This window comes from Chlorocebus sabaeus, chromosome 1 (assembly GCF_047675955.1).
Source record: "Chlorocebus sabaeus isolate Y175 chromosome 1, mChlSab1.0.hap1, whole genome shotgun sequence".
Taxonomy (NCBI): domain Eukaryota; kingdom Metazoa; phylum Chordata; class Mammalia; order Primates; family Cercopithecidae; genus Chlorocebus; species Chlorocebus sabaeus.
The window spans coordinates 97,572,628-97,592,550 of NC_132904.1; the positions used below are offsets into that span (position 1 = coordinate 97,572,628).

Below are 19,923 nucleotides of genomic sequence, written 5' to 3' on the forward strand. Positions count from 1 at the left end.
TAAAATCACAATGGATTACTTTTCAAAATGGTTTATGACAAACCTATCTTTTAAAACTGCGTGAAGTTCTGCTGTTTGTTTTACTATAGGTATTTATTTGGGTGCTATTAACAAGTATCTGAAATTGGCACATAGGCCATCTCTGTTTAGGTTCACAGGTATCTATGTTCTGGTTCACTGATTACCTCCATTTTTGCCAGTATACTATAACCTGTTATCAACCGGGTTTTTATTGTTTTTCTATTTTTTTTTTTTTTAGAAATTCTTAGTGATAATTATCCTTAAATCAACAGAACATTTGTACCAAAACTTGGAAATTTGTGCAAGCTGAATGTAAATATTATTTGGTTAAATGAATATAAATATTGCATGGCAGTTCCCTCCTCAATTTGAATTTTGTTGCATAACTTATGGATTTTTACCTTAGTTATTCTGTATTTTCTCAAGTTTAGTGAGGAGTTAGTTGATATGTTTCTTACTATGCATACTTTTTAATAACATCATTTAAGAACTTGAATAGGTTCATAATAATGGTTTGTGAATCTTAAAATTTTTCAAAAAACTATTTCTTCACATTGATCCATCTTAAAATTATTCTTTCATTTGATTAATTGTTCATTACTTAGTAATGTTTCAATAAGAACACTGCATCTTGTAATCATTGTGATCATCAGGAAATGTTTAGATTTATAAAAATCAAAATAAATATGACAAGTAAAAATATTTCTCCTGTTCTATATCATCCAGGTTGGCATAATTTAAATCTTATTTTAACAAAACAACTAATTCTGTACAATTCTGCTAACATGGCTTTAACAAATTAAGGACTTTAAAATTTAAATTATATATATATATATATAGTCATGTAACTTCAAAATTTAAATGTGATATATCCTGCATGTGTTCTTTGTCTACAATGTGGCCCAACTTTGTTTTCAACAGAAATGTTTAGTGTCTAAATCTGTTTTACCTTTATATAAGGATTATATGGTTACTTATCTTAACCTTCTGCTACATAAAGATGAAAACATTCAGATAAAATAAGGAAGCTTTGAAATAGGACATTAAGTCATCAATTGTATCAGAACTATTTAATATAATGAAAATACGGCGAATATGACTTTATCCTCAGAGTTCCAACTATTAAAATACATTCCAGAGCAGAGGGCTAGGGGAAGGATAGCATTAGGAGAAATACCTAATGTAAATGACAGGTTGATGGGTGCAGCAAACCACCATGGGACATGTATACCTATGTAACAAACCTGCACGTTCTGCACATGTATCCCAGAACTTAAAGTATAATTTAAAAAAAAAAAAAAGAAATGTTAAAAAAATAAAAAATTCCTTTCCAAATGATTCAGTGTTAAAGGTTAAATCAGAGGAACTTTTGATTTTCAAGAATGTTATATTTATTATAATTTATATAGCATTCCCTAATATCACTGAATAAAATTTTAAGATATATTTTCTTTAAGATGTGTATCAATTTTTTTAAAAAAACACTATTATAGTCATTCCTATAGATCTAGGAGCTATCAGTCAACTCTAATCCAAAGTGCTATCTTCTGTCATTAAAGAGACAGTTTCCCCAACTGCACAGACCATGCCAATTACTTGCAAGAAAATGTTCTGTCTCAGAATATATTTCCAGTACTTAAATCTAAATGCAATTTTTAATTTTAATATATTTCCAGTACTTAAATCTAAATGCAATTTTTAATCCCAAATTTAGTAGGAGAGGAGTTGAGTTTCTTTTGATCTCTGATGAATTCCTAATTTTTGTATTTTTAGTAGAGATGGGGTTTCACCATGTTGGCCACGTTGGTCTTGAACTCCTGACCTCAGGTGATCTGCCCGCCTCGGCCTCCGAATGTTCTGGGATTACAGGTGTGAGCCACTGTGCCCGGCCAATAATTTTTGACATATAAACAATATTGGAGTCCTTTAGTGCCAACAAAATACAACTTTAGATTTATAATCTAATCTTAACTATTTTATAAATAGCTTTTTCATTATTGTTTTGTTAGGTATATCTCATAATTCAAAAAGTTCTTTTTTTCTCTTTGCATATATCTAAAAACATTATTTAATGGGGAAGGTAGTTAGGCTAGAGCCATAAAATGAGATAAATTTGGTTAGTCCAATCTATCCCATGCAGAAACTATTTCAGGTACAGAAACTGAAAAATTGTGACTATTCAGATTCATAATTTTGTTGATTAATACCCTATTTTTTCACTCTTAACAGTCTATCTTTGATCTCCTTTGCTGAAAAAATTTACTACTTTGATAATTACTATGCTACTGAATTTCCCATGTCCTAAAATATTAAAAATTATTTTTACTAAATAGTTTATATAAAAATTTAGGCCGGGCACTAGTGGTTCATGCCTGTAATCCCAGCAATTTGGGATGCCGAGGCAGGCAGATCACGAGGTAGGGAGATCGAGACCATCCTGGCCAACATGGTAAAACCCTGTCTCTACTAAAAATACAAAAATTAGCTGGGCCTGGTGGTGTGGAACTGTAGTCCCAGCTACTTGGGAGACTGAGGCAGGCGAATCGCTTGAGCCCAGGAGGTGGAGGTTGCAGTGAGCTGAGATTACGCCAGTGAACTCCAGCCTGGGTGACAGAGCAAGACTCCATCTCAAAAAAAAGATAAAAGTTTAATATCTTTTGTACCCTTAATCATTTATCTGTTAAGGAAAAATCCACTTAATTTGGATGAAACACCGAAATAGTGCTTGCTATGTCACACACTACTCTTCAGTTCATTTTTCTTATACTGATTTGATCTTCATAACAACCCTGTGAAACAGGTACTATTGTTATATCCATTTCACAGATCAGAAAACTAAGGCAGAGAGTGAAAGTATGCTGCAAGGTCACATAGATAGTAAGTGGTGCAGCATGAAATGAGATTGAGATGGTGTAGCTCCAGAGCATATATTCTTACTATACTGCTTCTCTTATATCACAACATAATTATGGGTAGCTGACATAATTCAAACATAAAAATACTTTGCTTTTTCATAGAGTACCTAAGTTGTTTAAGCTTTATGAATTCCAAACTACTCACAAATAACTGGTCACGAATCTCTGCATATTATAGTTACTCTACTTGTTTGGATTCGATCATTTATAAGATGGGTTTAAACTTCATCTGCTTAGGTAAATATAACTTCCTGCCGTTGAAATATAGCTTTAAAAACTTGATCCTTGATATTAAGTATTTATTCATGATCAGTGTGGAGAGAGCTACACTTAGTTTGTTATAGTGACTCCATACAGTGACATATAGGGGCACAAGGGAAAAATCTCATGTGCGTTGACATTCATAGCCACTTGCCACATTTTCTCTTTATTCATTAATTAACTTCGATTGGAAAAACTCCACCAACCATCACAATCAAGTATTTATAAAAAACAGCATGTTGTTTCACAGGTAAATATGAAGTTTCTCAACAGTATTTACATTTGTAAATCTGAATATGGTGGCATGTTTAAAAACCGAAAACATAGTATTAACCAGGAATAAATAAAGTGTTTATGTGATAGGAACATTTTCATGGCCAAATGATCCAATAAAGCTTTCCATATTTTCTAGTCTATTCCAAATCCAGTTGATTCAGTGAGAAACAAGTATTTTGACATTTCAAACAATTAATAATATGTGGCATTGTATCAACTCAAACTTACAGCAAGAATCCTGTTCTACTCATCTATCTTTGTGTCTCCAAGACCTATCATGGTTCTGAGGTAAAATATCACCAGGACTTGTTTTCATGACCCTGCTGATGAAAAACAGGTGTAGCTAAGAAACTGGCCCAAATCAGCTAGGACTAGAAGTTACAATGCATCTGCATGCTATGAGACACTGCCATCAGCACCATGACACTTTACAAATGTTATGGAAACATCCAGAAATTAACTTATATAGTTCCAAGAACTCCCTAGTGCTTTTCCAGAAAATCTGTGAATAACAGACCTCATAGTTAGCATATAATTAAGAGTTGGTATGCATCTATCCAGCCAGCAACTCACGAGGGCTACTCTGCCTACGGAGTAGCCATTTTGCTGGATGCTGTTGCTCCAATAAACTTGGCTGCTTTCACTGTGGACTCCCTCTTGAATTCTTTTCTGAATTAAGCCAAAAATCCTCCCAAGCTGAGCCCCCATTTGGGGGTTTGCCTGCGTCAGTTCCTTATACAATTTAGGCATTTATTTTATTTACTAAAGGAGCATATTTGTATGTTTCTAGGACTATACTAAATTATACTCCTAGTAATGAAACCAATGTAGTCTGAAATACTTTGTTATTATAAGCAGATTATCATTTGCCTTAATGTCAAATGCATTAAATTTCATATGAAAATTCTTGTGTAATACCAAACTTTTTAATCAATGTGAATAACCAAAACAGTATATTATTGAATCTCACTAGGTATCAGTTGATTGTATTTTGTCTTTCTGATTAAAACACTATGTAGTTGGTTTCAACTTAATTGTCTGAGAATCACTCTTTGCTTTGCTAAAATGCATACACAGTCAAGGATATTGTCTCTATAATGCCAAATCTTCCATATCAGTATCTCACCTTATGCCACATACAGTATTGTACAAATTGAAATGTTGGTTATAAATTTAAAATAACTGGTAAAGAATGCACTGATAATTGGTACATGTCTTGTATGTAATTGTATTGAGGTTTTAGATGCTATAATTCATTAATAAAGAGAGATATAGAAATTAGTTTATTCTTTATTATCACACAGAATAACAAGAATTAGAGCTAAATTCACAATATTTTTAAAGAAAACATTATGTGAAGATGATTCATTTCAAACCACCAGCCAATTTAACATAAAACACTTGTCAAGCTGAGTAGACTGTTTTCTTATGTGAACCACAAAATATTTTCTCTGAAATCTACACTTAGTTTAAAAACAGAGATGGGATTTTGCATATTAGCTTGAAAATAAGTACACGGTGATGATATTAGGTGCCCACTAGCACCTAGTTTTTACAGCTTTGCATTGTCACCCAATCACTGCCAGGGACCCAGCCCCAGGCATACACAGATGAAAGGACAGTTTCACCTTCTCGGCAAAAACCTTCACATCAATTGTCAACATACTCTCAAATGTCTTTCCCATTCAGAAATGAGCAAAGTGTATGACTTTAGACTCAAGAAGTATATAGTGCTAAATATCTTTAAAAGTATAACTCTGGACAGTGTACTCAGTGACCTACTGTTTACTCAAAATAGGGTAGTAGCATTAATAACTAAATAGGTCGTGAGTCATGAGAAAAATTCCCTGCATCTCTTGCCAAGTATTAACACTAATTTTACTAACAAGCAATGGGGTAGATAACTGAAGATTTCATCAACTTCAACACACAAAAAAGTGAATATCTACCATGTGCAAAACAGTCAAAGTATTTTAGGGGAAATATAAAACATTACATAGAAAATAAGTATGTGATGATACCGTTAAAATCCATGATCACCTAATTTTTACTGTTTTGCATCTGTTACCAGCCAGTGCCAGGACTGCCAGGCACACATGGATGAAGAGTCTTACCCTCTTGATAGAAAACCTCATGAATTCCCAAAGCACTTTCAAAGTATATGCTTATTTGAAATAATTAATCTTTGTGTTTTTCTATTTGGCACCTGACCTTTCTCCTGGTCAGTTGGAGGCATATTGCTCTGAGGAGAACTGGAATTGTTATAGAAGAAAATTCAAAGAAAGTCAACATTCAGCTTCTGACGTCTTCAATTGGTGTTTGAAATCCACAGAAAGGCAAGTCTGGAGATTAGGTCTTTCTCAAGTGAAAAACAATGGTCTAAATCTCAAAGGTATCCTTAAAAGGTGGACTTAAGCATCGAAAGCTACTAGGACTAGATGAGAACTCATTCTAAGACCTGACAGAAGCTTCCAGCACACAGCAAGAGGAAGTGAGGGCCTTTCATGATTCAGAAGAAGGAAGAGGTAGGGCAAAGAGGACAAACGCCTACATTCTGAGACTGAAACTTGAAGGAGGTGAGATTAAGACAAAGGGAAGTCCAGGAAAATCAAGACTTTTATGCTTGCCCGGAAACTCTGCAACATCTTAGAGAAACTTGGATTTAGTGTGGTGGCAGCTGAGTGGAGGCTTAGCAGGCAGTGGTAAGCCATGGCTCTCCTGGAGGTGCAAGGTGACTCCACAGCAGGGCCAGATGAGAAAACAGCTGGGCCTAAGAGGAATGAGGAATCTGCTAAGCCAGCAAGAATGGAAGTTAGCAAAGTCTCAGCACTCTGCAGTGCTGAAGCCGAAAGAATAGATAAATTCACAAGACAAAGACTTAAATATGAGACGACAGAAATGGGTTCTATGACTCGGCATAACTAACAAGGGAACTGGCATATGGCCAGTGAAGACCTGGAGAAAGAAACCTCCTTTCCACAGCTACCATGTGCACATGGAAAGCTTCCTCCTTCCCAGCTGCTGTCTGGTTAGTGGAACTAAAAAGGAAAACCAGCCCTTGATGGAAATTGAATGATGTAATCCAAAAATAAGGCTCTTTCAGATGAAAAAAGATGGAAACATTCTTAAGCGCCAAGTTTTCTCTTCAACCTATTGCTCACCGGTGCTTCCTCCTCAGCTCCAATGCTGTGGAGGGCTCATGAAGTCATGACACTCTATCGAGAATTTAGCTCTTTTTTTGGAGTGGGTATACCATTTTGTAATTCCACTTGATAATGGCATCTGATTATTTGATCATGGCATTATTATTTGTATACAATGCAGCAAGAATTTTGTTTTTAATGTAGGCTTTAAAATGGGCTTTGATGGAACTTTGTTCCACAGAAGGAATCTCAGATAAGGCTTTTTAAAAGCCGAGCCCAACCATGGATTCATAACATCAAATACCTATGAGTTAGGTGAATTCCTCTCCTCTTGTACTTTCAGGAATCTATACAAAGAATGTGTTTATTTTGCATGGGTTCAACACAACTCAGTTCCTCTTTCTTTCTCATTTTCTGAAACTTGAGCTGCTCTAGTCTTACCTGTGTATATAGACCTGGACTTTGAGGTTGGACAGAAATGCAAAGGTAGAGATATAGGTGGAGTGGTACAGATTGTTTGGTTAGATAGAATTCTGGGACTTGGTAAAACTAAGTTTTGTAGTTTTTGTTCTCATTCTTGAAAAATTTGTAATTTCAACACATATGCAAAATAATTGGATGTCTGCCCTTGTGTTTGACAATTTATATGACATATTTTGTCTCCTTTCGTCAGTACTGTCAATGTTCCTATGTTATATCTTCCAAAACCCTTCTGGAAAATTAGAGAGGAGGTCATGATCACCTACAAGTCCTCATGTTTATGACCATCATTTTCACCAAAATAGTGCAACTTCCTCAAAAATATTCTTCCTGCTTCCAGGATTAGTCATCTCCAACTTTATTCTCCATATTCCAGTGGGAGTCTTCTAAAATATTCATATGAATTGTGCTGCTTTCCTGTTTACAACAGAATCAAGTCTACACTCTTTAACATGCTGTACAAGGCCACTGATTTTCTAGACCTGACTTTCTTCTTCAGTCTCATCATCCATCCCCACCCTACATTCTGTCTCCCCATTAGGTTTGTGCATATGTTGTTTGGGATACTCTTTTCTCTTCGGGATCCCTCTTGTTTGGAATACTTCTCTTCTTGCCTTTGGCATCTCCTCACCCTGCATGTTCTGCTAATTCCTAAACTGCTTGTAGATCATGGCTTAGGCTTGACTTTTTTCAGGATGCCTCTGCTAACCCCTAAATTCAAGGTAGGTGCTCCTCTTAGGTGCTCTAGTAGTTCCCTGAACTTTCTCCAGCATAAGCACTCACAGTACAATATTGTAGCTGTTTACCTGTCTTTATTCCCCACCCAACTCTAAGCTCAGAGAAGAAGGGAACACTGGTTATCTCCACAATCTGGCAGAGTGACTGTCATACAACACAGTAAAGGCTTCACAGCTAGTTGCTGAGGAATAAAATGATGCCTAAAGTAAGACTTTTCAACAAAAAAATATTTAAGTTAATGTTTTAGATAGCCCTCCATGTAACTTTTGTAAATCATATTTAATCCTCTCAAAATACAAAGAACTTTGATATTTTCTTCTGTTTCTTTCAAATTTCAGTTAAAAGTTTTAACTTAAAAAAAACCCCTTTGTGCTGATTTTTCTTTTAAACATGCACATCTTAGAAAAGTTAAAATATACAGAATACTAAGATCAAAAAGAGATACTTTATTGGCTAAAGTGAGGAATTCTAAAGTCTGCCATGTGAAAATATCTTCCTATCCCTAATCATAGCAAATACAGGGCTTACTAGTTTAGGTAAATTCTGGAAAGTACTTCTACCTTATGGAGAACAAGCAGAGCCACATCTCTGTTTTAACAAGAATATGGTATGTTTGAATTAACTTTCCACGTACCTTTTTTGGCTATTCTCATGAATTTTAAAGCCCTTAGAAAAAGATAATTGTATGTAATATATTATGACCCCAAAGCTCTGGATCTTAACCTAGTTTAGGAAAGCTATGATAGAAGACCATTGACTAGCTATTATTTAAAAAGCAATGACATTTTATGCTATCAAGTTAAGGCTACACAAAATATATCAAATCGGTGTGGATATAATTGTTATTCATGCTGCTCAGCAACTTTCATTGATATGTCTTTGAATAACAAAACATTAAGAAAATAAAATAACTATTTCTTAATAGAAGTACAGTTTGGTGGATAGATACTTCAAGGCATAAACTTTTCTGGGGAAGGAGAAAATAAAAGGTATTTTTCGTGGCAAAAAAAGCTTAAAACCACTGCTGTCTAAAATAATTCATAAGAACAAAAACTCAGATTAGTGAACATCATAGACAGAGAGATCAGAAGCTTAACATATAACTGACAAGACAAAAACATTGAAGTGGGCTTCATTTAGAATAATTTATATCTGATAAATTGAATACATCAGTATTTGATGTATTAAGAGCAATTTCAAAAGATAATAAAAATAGGCTATAGCATATGTCCTGAAAACTATTTACAATATCATTTAAATATTTTATTCATACCTATCTAAATATTGACCAGGACATTAATGCCATACTACAGAGTTAATAATCTGTACATTTTCTTTAAAGTAATGGACAGAGTATGCTTTCTTAGCTGTCTGATTCATGTTTCTCTAAAAATGCTTTATCAGTTAAAGTTTTCAACCAGCTTAAAAATAATGCCTCTCCCATGTCTCCATGAGTGGGAAAAAAGCAAACAAACCTGTGTTTAACAATAAGGTCAGCATGACATAAAGCAACAAGAGCCAGTAAATCGAAAATGAGGCTGACATTCTGGGACTAGGCCAGCAGTCCTGCAACAGTCTTCCAGACTCCACAGCTGCATAAGGCTGCGGACAAGCTTGGGCGCAGCCCCTGGGCATGTGACCTGAGCTCTGCCTTGGAATGCAGTCAGCTCCAAGGAGGAGAACAAACCCCTTGGTGTTTTTCTTTGCTTTGGTTATAGGATATTCAGAGAATGTATGTATTAAATCATTTCTGCCATCAACAGCTGCTGTGTTTAACTTAGTACCAACACCCCCAAATTCTTAAATTTTCTCCAGTGACAGGGTGGACAAATTGTTGAAGAAAATTGTTCTTTCCTGCTTCTTTTCAGTTTTTAAGGCCATATTCATTCTAGGCTTAACTTTAGAAGTATAGGTTCTATTAGCTACAGCTAGCTGATGGTCTGTAAGGCCTTCTTTCCTGAGTTTATTAATAAATAGGGATGTGATCCAACCTGAACTCAATAATCTAGGCCCAGTTCAGCTTAGATTCATCTTATGGATGTTGACTAATCTGTTTTGGATTATATTTCATAATATGGGTGAGTAGTCAGTTATTTTACTGCTTTTTGTTTAATTTTGGATTTAATAAGGACCACAGAGTATGGAATCATGGTACATTAAATAGTCCGCAGATGCTAGGGAGAAACAGAGATTGTTCTTTTCACTCAGCCATGAATAAGAAAAAAACCACAAAACCTAGGTGATGTTCTTTTCATTAAAAATCATTTCATGACTTAGTATAGTAAGGATAAGCAATTTAGGACCTGATGAACTTTTGCTACATCTGGCTATGTATTTCCTGTAAAATTTTAAGAGATGTAGAAATTTCCCACATCCAATGGCTACTGAACAGGCATACTTTGGGAAAAAGAAACTTATGCCATTACTTGTCTTCTTGTCCACTTCACTTTATCAGTGGGGACCACAGTTGTTGAGTTATTGAATACAAAAATAGAGTATCTTTAAATTTGAAAAAAAAATATATTTTGCAAGTGTTGAGTGCTTCTTATGCACAAGGCTCTAGGGTTGTAAAAATATTGAAAAGGATTCATATTCTATCCTGACTTCTGATGTGTGAAGGATAAGTATGGATGACAGAAATTGCCTAGGTACTCACAGCAAAAACTGAAAATGTAATAGCCATCCTACCAAAGGAATACAAGACAGATTAAAGCAGACATAGATTTCTTGTGGGCATCTTACATCATAACCTTCTTAGGGATAGGAAGTTATTTTTTGGGTTGATGACTTCACTGTGATTTCTAAACCCATTGTTCCCTTTTGTGGAATTGTTGCCATAGTAAAAATAATTTCAGCATGGGTTTTGGTAGGGGCTGTGTTCTAGTCAGGCTCTTCATTCTAAAAAGACACTTAAAATGTTAAAATCAGTGTCATTATTTTAAAATATCTACAATGAAAGAGTGATAGCCTCTTTATATCTTTGATAAAACAGGCCCTAAACTCAAAACGCTGTATTTTTTCAGCAGAATAAATTACTTGAATACTTTCAGCCCTAATTTTAAATGAATTCAATCAAATATATCATAGCATATGGTGACATAAATAAAACAATGAGACTTTCTAGAATCCTGGTTTCATTGTAGAAAATAGCCAGTTAGTTTGATAAAATTATAGCCAGAACTATGGCTTAATGAAAACAAAATAATAGCAATTACTATTTCTGAACGCCTGTATACATTTTTTTGGTTTCCATTTCTATTCATTACAAAGCACTGGGCAAAGGCAGGTTTAATCAGAGAGGTTAAATAACTTGCTTAATCTCATCCAGCTAGTAAGTGGCAGAGAAGGGGGGCACAGTCCTAAGTCAGCTATCTCCACAGTGCCCATCATCAAACACATGACTAGTTGTGGATAATTTAAGTTACAGGTTGACATGCCATGGCTACTTACAAGGCATAGTTTTGGCAAAAAAATATTGTTCATCATATTTCCATATCATCTGTATAGCAATAAATTATCTTAATGTTAAATGTGAAAAAATAGCATAGCATTGCCTTATTAAAAAGTGCCACATCTTTAAACATTAAACACACACGCACACAATTGTCACATAACTACTGATAATGGAGGTATAATGCTTTAGACTCAAATGGCTTTTCAAACCTTTTTACGGAAAATATTTTCATTAACTCAAGAATCTATTTCAGTAACCTTCAAGTATTTCCTGATATGTAACTTGTCTTCTTATGATTTAGTGTCATTTTAGAGCTACCAGAAAGAACATGACCTGTAAAATGAAGATAATGGTTATGATGACTAAATAGTAATGGAGACATTGGTAGATAGTACTTTGTAGAGAAAAGATTTAGAAATTAGATATTTTCCATTTAGTGAAGCCATATTCTTTTTAAAAAGGTGTTTTATTTTTTAAGCTTAGCATTAACTATTAAATCCTAGTGTTTAGACATCTACATTGCAGACAGAGATCAACATCAAAGATATCAAACATTTTAACAAAAGCCAAACCTGTGGCTGCCACATTCTATTCCCTCATAGTTGAGTGAAATTAGAAAATTTTAAAGTTATGATGGAAATTAAATCTATGCTGGTGGAAATGATTTATATCATCAAAATATTGGTTTAATTCAAAGTAACAAAAATGAGATAATAAAATGATCACAACATCAACTGTTCCCTGAGTCCATCACTTAAGTATAAAGGGCTAATAATATTATTTTTGTTTCTTGGGTTTTTTTGGATAGACCTACATTCATTTTCTTATGTCACACAGTTCATTCTGAGAGGTGTCACTCTCACAGAGGTAGATTTCCTGTAACTATTATATTTGGGAGATGTTAAAAATACTTCTCTTGGGATGACGTTTGTGGGGAAAATATACTGAAAGCCTTTTCAATAAGATTTAATGCAAATGAATTACTGACACATAAAGGTGTTATTTAATATTTACTTTAAAGTTAGTACCGTTGTGCTGCACATGTATCAGTAAAATTGTATGTAAATGTTTTGCATCTATCTAGTATATGTTGAGTGTACAGATATTAAAATTCTTACCTATCAGGCACTGTAATTTATACCTACTACTGGACTGTAACTTTCCTGAGTTATATAGTCTTTCTTCAGCTCCAAATTCTCATAAGGCTTATTGGCACATTTTTCTTGTGCTAATACCAGGTACTCAATCAATATTTGTTGAATGAAATTAGAAATGAAGAAAGTTTTTATACTGAGGTTTACAGTACAAAACAATTTAAGGCTACATAAACGTGAGAAATAATTGTTTTGTGGAATTTTTCTTAGGGAGAGAAATAATATTCCATTCATTCAGTTTAAAAAAGTTAGAACAAGAAATCTAAAGTATTGTCCTTAAGACACATAAAATACACTTCTATTCTTCTATGTTATAGTCAGTAAAGGGAGAGATCTCACAAAGTAGGAAGCAAAGGTGGAAAGTTTAAAAGTGATGAAGATAATTGATAAAGCATGGGAGAAGAAAGTGATAAAGTCATGGGTACAGAAATATGCAAAAATGTAACCAAAGAATGATCAAAATCTACTGTAATACCAAGACAGAGACAACATGTCATTCAACTCTCAGTCGACAAACACTATTGTCCACTTTATGTGACTCCCAGACTCCTAGGAGAGTCACAATTGTAAAACAACATGCTACTGTAACTCAAATGTGCACAAAATGGCAGGTGAACTCTAGGAGAAGGCAAATTACTGCTTGAAAGACTCAGAGAAGATTTTACAGAAATGACATTTGGCTGAGTCTTGAAGGTTGAAACATGCATATGGAATTAGCATCAAAGGGGAAAATTCTGGCAGAAATTTGATGGTAAAAAGATCTGCATGGCTGAAAGATAAGATGAAATCATGATAGTGGAGGATAAAGAGGAGAAAGGTGTGTGAATTGATACCTCCCTCCTCCTCCTCTCCCTTTCTTCTTTCCTTTGATTTGAAAAGATGTTAATAAGCTCTGACCAAAAGGAGCAATTGGCAGGAAAGATATTTTACTACTTTCAAAAGTGAGGGAATTGAAAATCAGTAAGGGTGACTAACTTTCAACATGCCACAGGTGGTAAGGAGTACAGTTAGGCCATAATCTTCTGATTTCTTATTTCCTCTTGTAATACCTCATTAGAGGACAATTCTCTCCCCAAAAAAGGTTATTTTAAAAACCTACAAAACCCACAATACTATTTGTATAATGATATGAATCTACTTATTAACTTCCTAAGAGATTTGTGTTTCCAATCTGGAAAATGGTCTTAACATATGAGTTGTTTTGCCTAGTTTGAAGAACATCAATCTATTTTAGTGGTTCTAAACTCTTTCTACATTTTTTGCATTAAAAATACTTTTGAAAATCTGATGAAAGTTACGAATTTCATCCTCACACAAATATACTTAGACAAAATTTTGCATAACATTTTAAATGTTCATTTTTGGAAATATGATTGAGACAAAGGGAGTTACCTAGAAATAACTTATATAATAGCTTTGTATTATTACATGTAAGATTTTTTTTCTCTTAAGTAGATGATTTGTTAGATGTAAAAGTTAAAAATTCTCACCTACATGGTATGAAATAATATGGATAAGATATACTTTAACAATTTTAGTACTTTTTCAGTCTTGTAAATTCTTCAAGAAAATATGGGTACACAAAACAGCTAAACATTCTAATTATACTTTATAAAGGAAAATAATTAGAACCTCACAATTTTTATCTTAAATTTACACACTATGATATGTTATAAATGTAAGGCTTTCAGAAGAACATTATAAAAATTCAAGACCTCATAATCCTGACCAAAACAAAAAGACATACCACAGAATTTAATTCTTTAAAAGAAAAAGATGACATTCACTTTTTATGAAAGAGAAGGGGTTTCACCATCCCTGCCAATATCTTGGGTAATTGTGCAGCAATAACTTCAGACATCATTTCTGGAAATTCAACACTCAGTGCCCGGGACTGGATAAATGTATTCAAGCAGTACAGATGAAGTTGTTTGACAAGCTGTTGGTTTAACAAACAAGTAGAAAACATGTAATAAAAATAATAAATTCATATGCTATTCAAATATGGCAACTTATTTTTCTAACTATTTATAATATAAATACTTCTCAAGGTGTTTTCTTCTTGCCACAATGAAAATAACTCCCACCATTTTCTAGAATAATATGTAAAATGTTACATACTTGTGATAGGACATTCTGATATTACGGAAAGATTTATTTAAATAAATGAAAGTTGTTCATAATTCCACAGGATAAGCTGTGTAAACATTTTGGTATATTACTCAAGTTTTTTTTCTTTTTATACATGTATACAGACATACCCAAATATACACATGATGTTACACATGTTTCATAAATTCTATTTGCTAATCTGGCTGTTTTATATAACATATTGATTCTTCCTATGCCAATAATCCAACATCGTTTAATCTAATTTTTATCAAAGTAATTCATGTGTATAGTGTTAAAAGCCAAGTAGTACTACATGATTATAAAAACAAAAGCAGCAGCAGCAGCAATACAGCCTTGCAGTTTCCTGATAGACTTCTTCCCATCCCTATTCCAGCCCCGTAGACACAACTACCTTCAACTTTTTGTAGCCTGTGTCTTTTAATATTTATTTCTATATTTCCACTAAAGTTAGGTTTAGTTTCTACTATGGGAAATGAAGAAAATGAAGTTCTCTTATACTAGACACTCTCTTCCTCAACTATGTACACATTCTTTTCTTCCCTGAGAGAGCTTTTAGCTCAATTTTTAGCTAACGGCAATATCCAGCATTTACATTATAAAGATTTTTAATGGTTTTCTGCTGGATTGCAACTCCATTCTTATGACTCATTTTTATTTTGCAGAAGTGAATCACCTCGTGTTCTTGTTTGTTTTGTTTTCTCTACATTTGTCACAAAATCATAGTCAAATGCGCCAACAGAATTGTAAAAATCACCTCAATTACAGTCATACTTACTGGTAATCTCTCAGTTCCATTTATTTTTCCTGGAGCTGGTATCCTAGAACCCTTTGTATTACTGCTCCCATCTAGACTAACTACTGCTCTGCACAATTATTGTGTTGGGACATCACTTTGCATCTCTCTTGGGGTGGATCTTTGGCTTAGTCCCATGTTTTGTTATAAGACATCCTGTAGCAATTCTTGAGAAAGGTTGTATCTGAGGTAAACTCTAGGAGACCTTGCACAGTTGAAAATACTTTCATGCTGCCATTGTATTGTTCGATGGTTTGGCTAGGTATGAAATTCTTTGAAGATTTTCTTTTCCATGAAATTCTGAAGGCCTGCTCCACTGTCTTCTGGCTTCCACTGTTGCTGCATAGAAGTCCAACATCATTCTGAATCCTGATAACTTCTATGTGATCTGTTTCTTTCATTGCTGGTATACTTAAAATATTCTCTTCATTTCTGGCATGCTACAGTTTTACAATAAGGCACCTTAGTTCAATTGTGCAGTGCCTCTACACTGAACCCTTATTGTTAGAAAACTCGTGTATTTCAGTTCCAGCAACTTTTATGATTTCTTACATAAATTTCTCTCCTTGATTTTCTCTATTTTTTCTTCTGGACATTCCTATTAATTGGAGGCTAGAACTCCCTGGATACTAAATTTACTATAACTCGTCTTTCTAATTTTCCATGTTTTGATCTTTTACTTTTCCCCAGATTTTCCCTTCCATTTCAGCCCTTTCAGTGAATTTTTAATTTCTGCCTTTCTTCATTTAATTATCTAAAAGTATTTTCTTGCTAAATGTTCATTTAAAAAATATTTTCTGTTCTCATGTCATGGACGCCATATCATTCTTATTTCTCTGAGGATGTTAGAAGTTTTCTTCTGTTCTCTGCACTGGTGTTTTTTTCCTTCAAGTGTCTTTTTATTTTGCTTTCTGCCTTTCATTTTAGAGGCTTTACTCAAATAGCTCATAATCTTGGCTGTCTGTTCATATTCAGGAGTAAGACCTCAAAAGTTGACCTAGTGAGTGGATAGCTTTTTTATGCCTTCACTGTCATTTTAATGTGACCTGAACATAGTAGCAATAAAAGCTTGTATTTCATATATCTTGACAAACCACAGATATCTTGTCTTAGTAATCCACTTCTGGTGTTGGGCATTTCTTGTTTGTTTTCCTTTTTTCCCCTCTGCTATGCTGAACATCCTTGCATGTATATTACATTTGCCTAATTATTTCTTTAAGATAAATTCTAAAAAATAGAAACTTGAAAAGCATGCAAATTTTAACTTTTGCTATATATTGCCTTATTGCCCATCCATCAGCAATGTTATTTATAATTCCATTTAAAATGGCATGAGTCTTATTTTCCACATACATAGTTTTTACTATATATATAAAATCTTTTATAATTTTAGGCACAAATATTTTAGAACATATTCAGGAAATGTACCACAATTTCTATCAGCTATTAAATTACCCTCAAATTATGCAAATACTTGTAAAAGAATATTTGGGTGGTCTATATTGAAAATGAAAAAAAAAATATAAAGTCTGAGCAGCGTGATCCAAACACTTTTAAAATACAAGTATTAATCTGAGAAAATAATATAAAGTAAAATTGATATGTAACATTTAAAAAGTTATAGAAAATCAGAGAATAATCATTGATATTCTGGAATCAACCAAATACTTACATCATGCAAGTTATCAAGAAGTTTTGTAAGTTGATAGAAACGCTGTGAGCTAGACACAACTCCTTTTTGCCTCAAACCAATTGCCTTGATGAGCTCTCTAATGTAGCTTGACCTCATCTCCTCAAACTGGGTTTGACTTCGTAGTCCTTCCAAAGGAACTGTAAGAAGACAATTAAAAGTGGCAGTTATGTTTAAAAAGATGACATTAACAACTTATAACACATATTTCTAAGATATATAAAGATTTCTTCTGATATATGACTCTAGAAAAAAAAAACACCTTATATAGGAAAGAGATCATGTTATTGATAGTATCAGGACATATAAACTTCTAGTTCACTGGAAGAATATAAGAACTAATAGGTATATTAAAGAACACTTCAGCTGACCTATTTTAGACCTGTATCAATGGATTCTGCATTTATCTTAGCATTTGCTCAAAAGAGCTCCTGGCCTTATTCTACATGCTTCTTGAATACTTGGTTTGATTTAGTTTACAGCTGCATGTAATCTGGGTCCTTTTTTTTCCCTTCTTTTTAATGAACACTTGGATCTCTTAGTAAACTTTTGTCTTCTTTATATAAATCTCAAGTATTTGTCATTAAGATTATTCCTAGACAATGTATCTTTTTGTTGTAATTTTAAAAATTGCCTCATTAAATTTTCTAATGCCTTCCTGCTGATATGGGAGAAAAGTATTAATATTTAAATATTTATCTTATATCCAGCCACTTTGTTACACAGGCATATCTTGGAGATATAGCTGGTTTGGTTCCAGACCACTGCAATAAAGGAAATATTGCAACAAAGTGAATCACATGCATCTTTTGGTCTCCCAGTCCACATAGAAGTTATATTCACACTACACTAGAATGTATTAAGTGTGCAACAGCATTATTTAAAAAAATGAACATACCTTAACTAAAAAAATACTTTATTGCTAGAAAACGGTAACAATCATCTGAGTCTTCCATGAGTCAAATCTTTTTGCTGGTGGAGGGTCTTGTCTAAATGTTGATGGCTGCTCATTGGTCAGGGTGGTGGTTGCTGAAGGTTGGGGTGGCTATGACAGCTTCTCAAAATAAGGCAACAATGAAGTTTGCTGCATCAATCGACTCTTCTGTGAATAATTTTTCTGTAGCATGCAATGCTGGCAGTTTGGTGGCATTTTACCCACAGTAGAACTTCTTTCATAACTGGAGTCAATCCTCTTAAGTCCGGCTGCTGCATTATCAACTAAGTTTATGTAATCTTCGAAATCCTTTGTTGTCATTTCAATAATGTTCATAGCATCTTCACTAGAAGCAGATTCCAACTCAAGAAACCACTTTCTTCGCTCATCCATAGGAAACAACTCATCTTTCAAGTTTTATGAAACTAGTGCAATTCAGTCATGTCTTCAGGTTCTACGTCTAATTTTAGTTCTCTTCTTCTTTTCACACATCTGTAGTTATTTCCTCCACTGAGGTTTTGAACTCCCTCAAAGTCATCCAAGAGGGATGAAATAAACTTCTTCCAAACTTTTGTTAATTTTGCTGTTTTCACCTTATCCCATGAATCATGAATGTTCTTAATGGTATCTAGAATGATGAATCTTTTCTAGAAGGTTTTCAATTTACCCAGATCCATCAGAGGAATCACTGTCTATGGCAGCTGCAGCTTTACAAAATATATTTCTTAAATAATAAGACATGAAAGTGGAAAATTACTGTTTGATCTACGAACTACAGAATGAATGTTGTGTTAGCAGAAATGAAAACATTAATCTCCTTGCATATCTCCATAAGAGCTCTTGGCTGACTAGGTGCATTGTCAATGAGCAATAATATTTGAAAGTAGTATTCCTTTCTGAGCAATAAGTTTCAACAGTGGATTAAAATATTCAGTAAACCACGCCGTAAACAGATGTGCTGTCATCCAGGCTTTGTTGTTCCATTCATAAACAGCAGAATAGATTGAGCATAATTCTTAAAGGCCTTAGGATCTTCAGAATGATAAATGAGCATTAGCTTCAGCTTCAAGTCACCAGCTTCATTAGCCCCTAACAAGAGAGTCAGTCTGTCCTTTGAAGCTTTGAAGCCAGACATTGACTTCTTCTCTGTAGTTATGAAAATCCTAGATGGCATCTTCTTCCAATGGAAAGCTGTTTTATCTACCCTGAAAAGCTGTTTTTTAGTACAGCTACTTTCAGCAGTAGTGATAATCTTACCAAAATCTTTTGGATAACTTGCTGCAGCTTCTACATCAGCACTTGCTGCTTCATCTTATACTTTATGTTATGGAAATGGCTTCTTAAACCTCATGAACCAACTTCTGCTAGCTTCAAACTTTTTTCTGCTCCTTCCTCACATCTTTTAGCCTCCCTAGTATTGAGGAGAATCAGGGCCTTCCCTCTGGATGAGACTTAGGCTTAAGGGAATATTGTGGCTGGTTTGATCGTCTATTCAGACAACTAAAACTTTCTCCATATCAGAAATAAGGCTGTTTTGCTTATCATTCATGTGTTCACTGGAATAGCACTTTTAATGTCCTTCAAGAACTTTTCCTTTGTATTTGAAACTTAGTTAGTTGCTTGGCTCAGGAGACCTAGTTTTTAGCCTGTATCAACTTTTGACATGCCTTCCTCATTAAGCTTAATCATTTCTACCTCAGCCTTGCAACTCTTTCTTTTACTGGAACACCAAGAGGCCATTCTGTTATGTGGCACATGACTGTAGTTTACATTACTGAATTAGGTGAATATGAAAGAGTAATTAAATCATTTTATCTAAAATAAAAAGAAATTGATGAGGCTATTTTAGTATTATATGGTAGGTAAAAGACTAAAAAAATCGAGTAATTGTATTAATGTCTATAACAATATATTGGGTATTTCTTCTTTAT

General features: G+C 33.9%; 1 protein-coding gene across 2 annotated transcripts in view; it reads right to left on the minus strand.

The window, feature by feature from the left end:
• Positions 1-3,342: 3,342 nt before the first annotated feature.
• The window catches only part of PGR (progesterone receptor), a 95,568-nt gene continuing 78,987 nt past the window's right edge, over positions 3,343-19,923 (minus strand). For both annotated transcript variants that reach the window (XM_008020625.3, XM_008020624.3), the window contains 2 exons: positions 17,041-17,198; positions 3,343-14,381 (listed from right to left, as the gene is read on the minus strand). In XM_008020625.3, the coding sequence (XP_008018816.3) occupies positions 14,226-14,381; positions 17,041-17,198 (314 nt within the window). In that variant the 3' untranslated portion in view covers positions 3,343-14,225. The remainder of the gene's footprint in view (positions 14,382-17,040; positions 17,199-19,923) is intronic.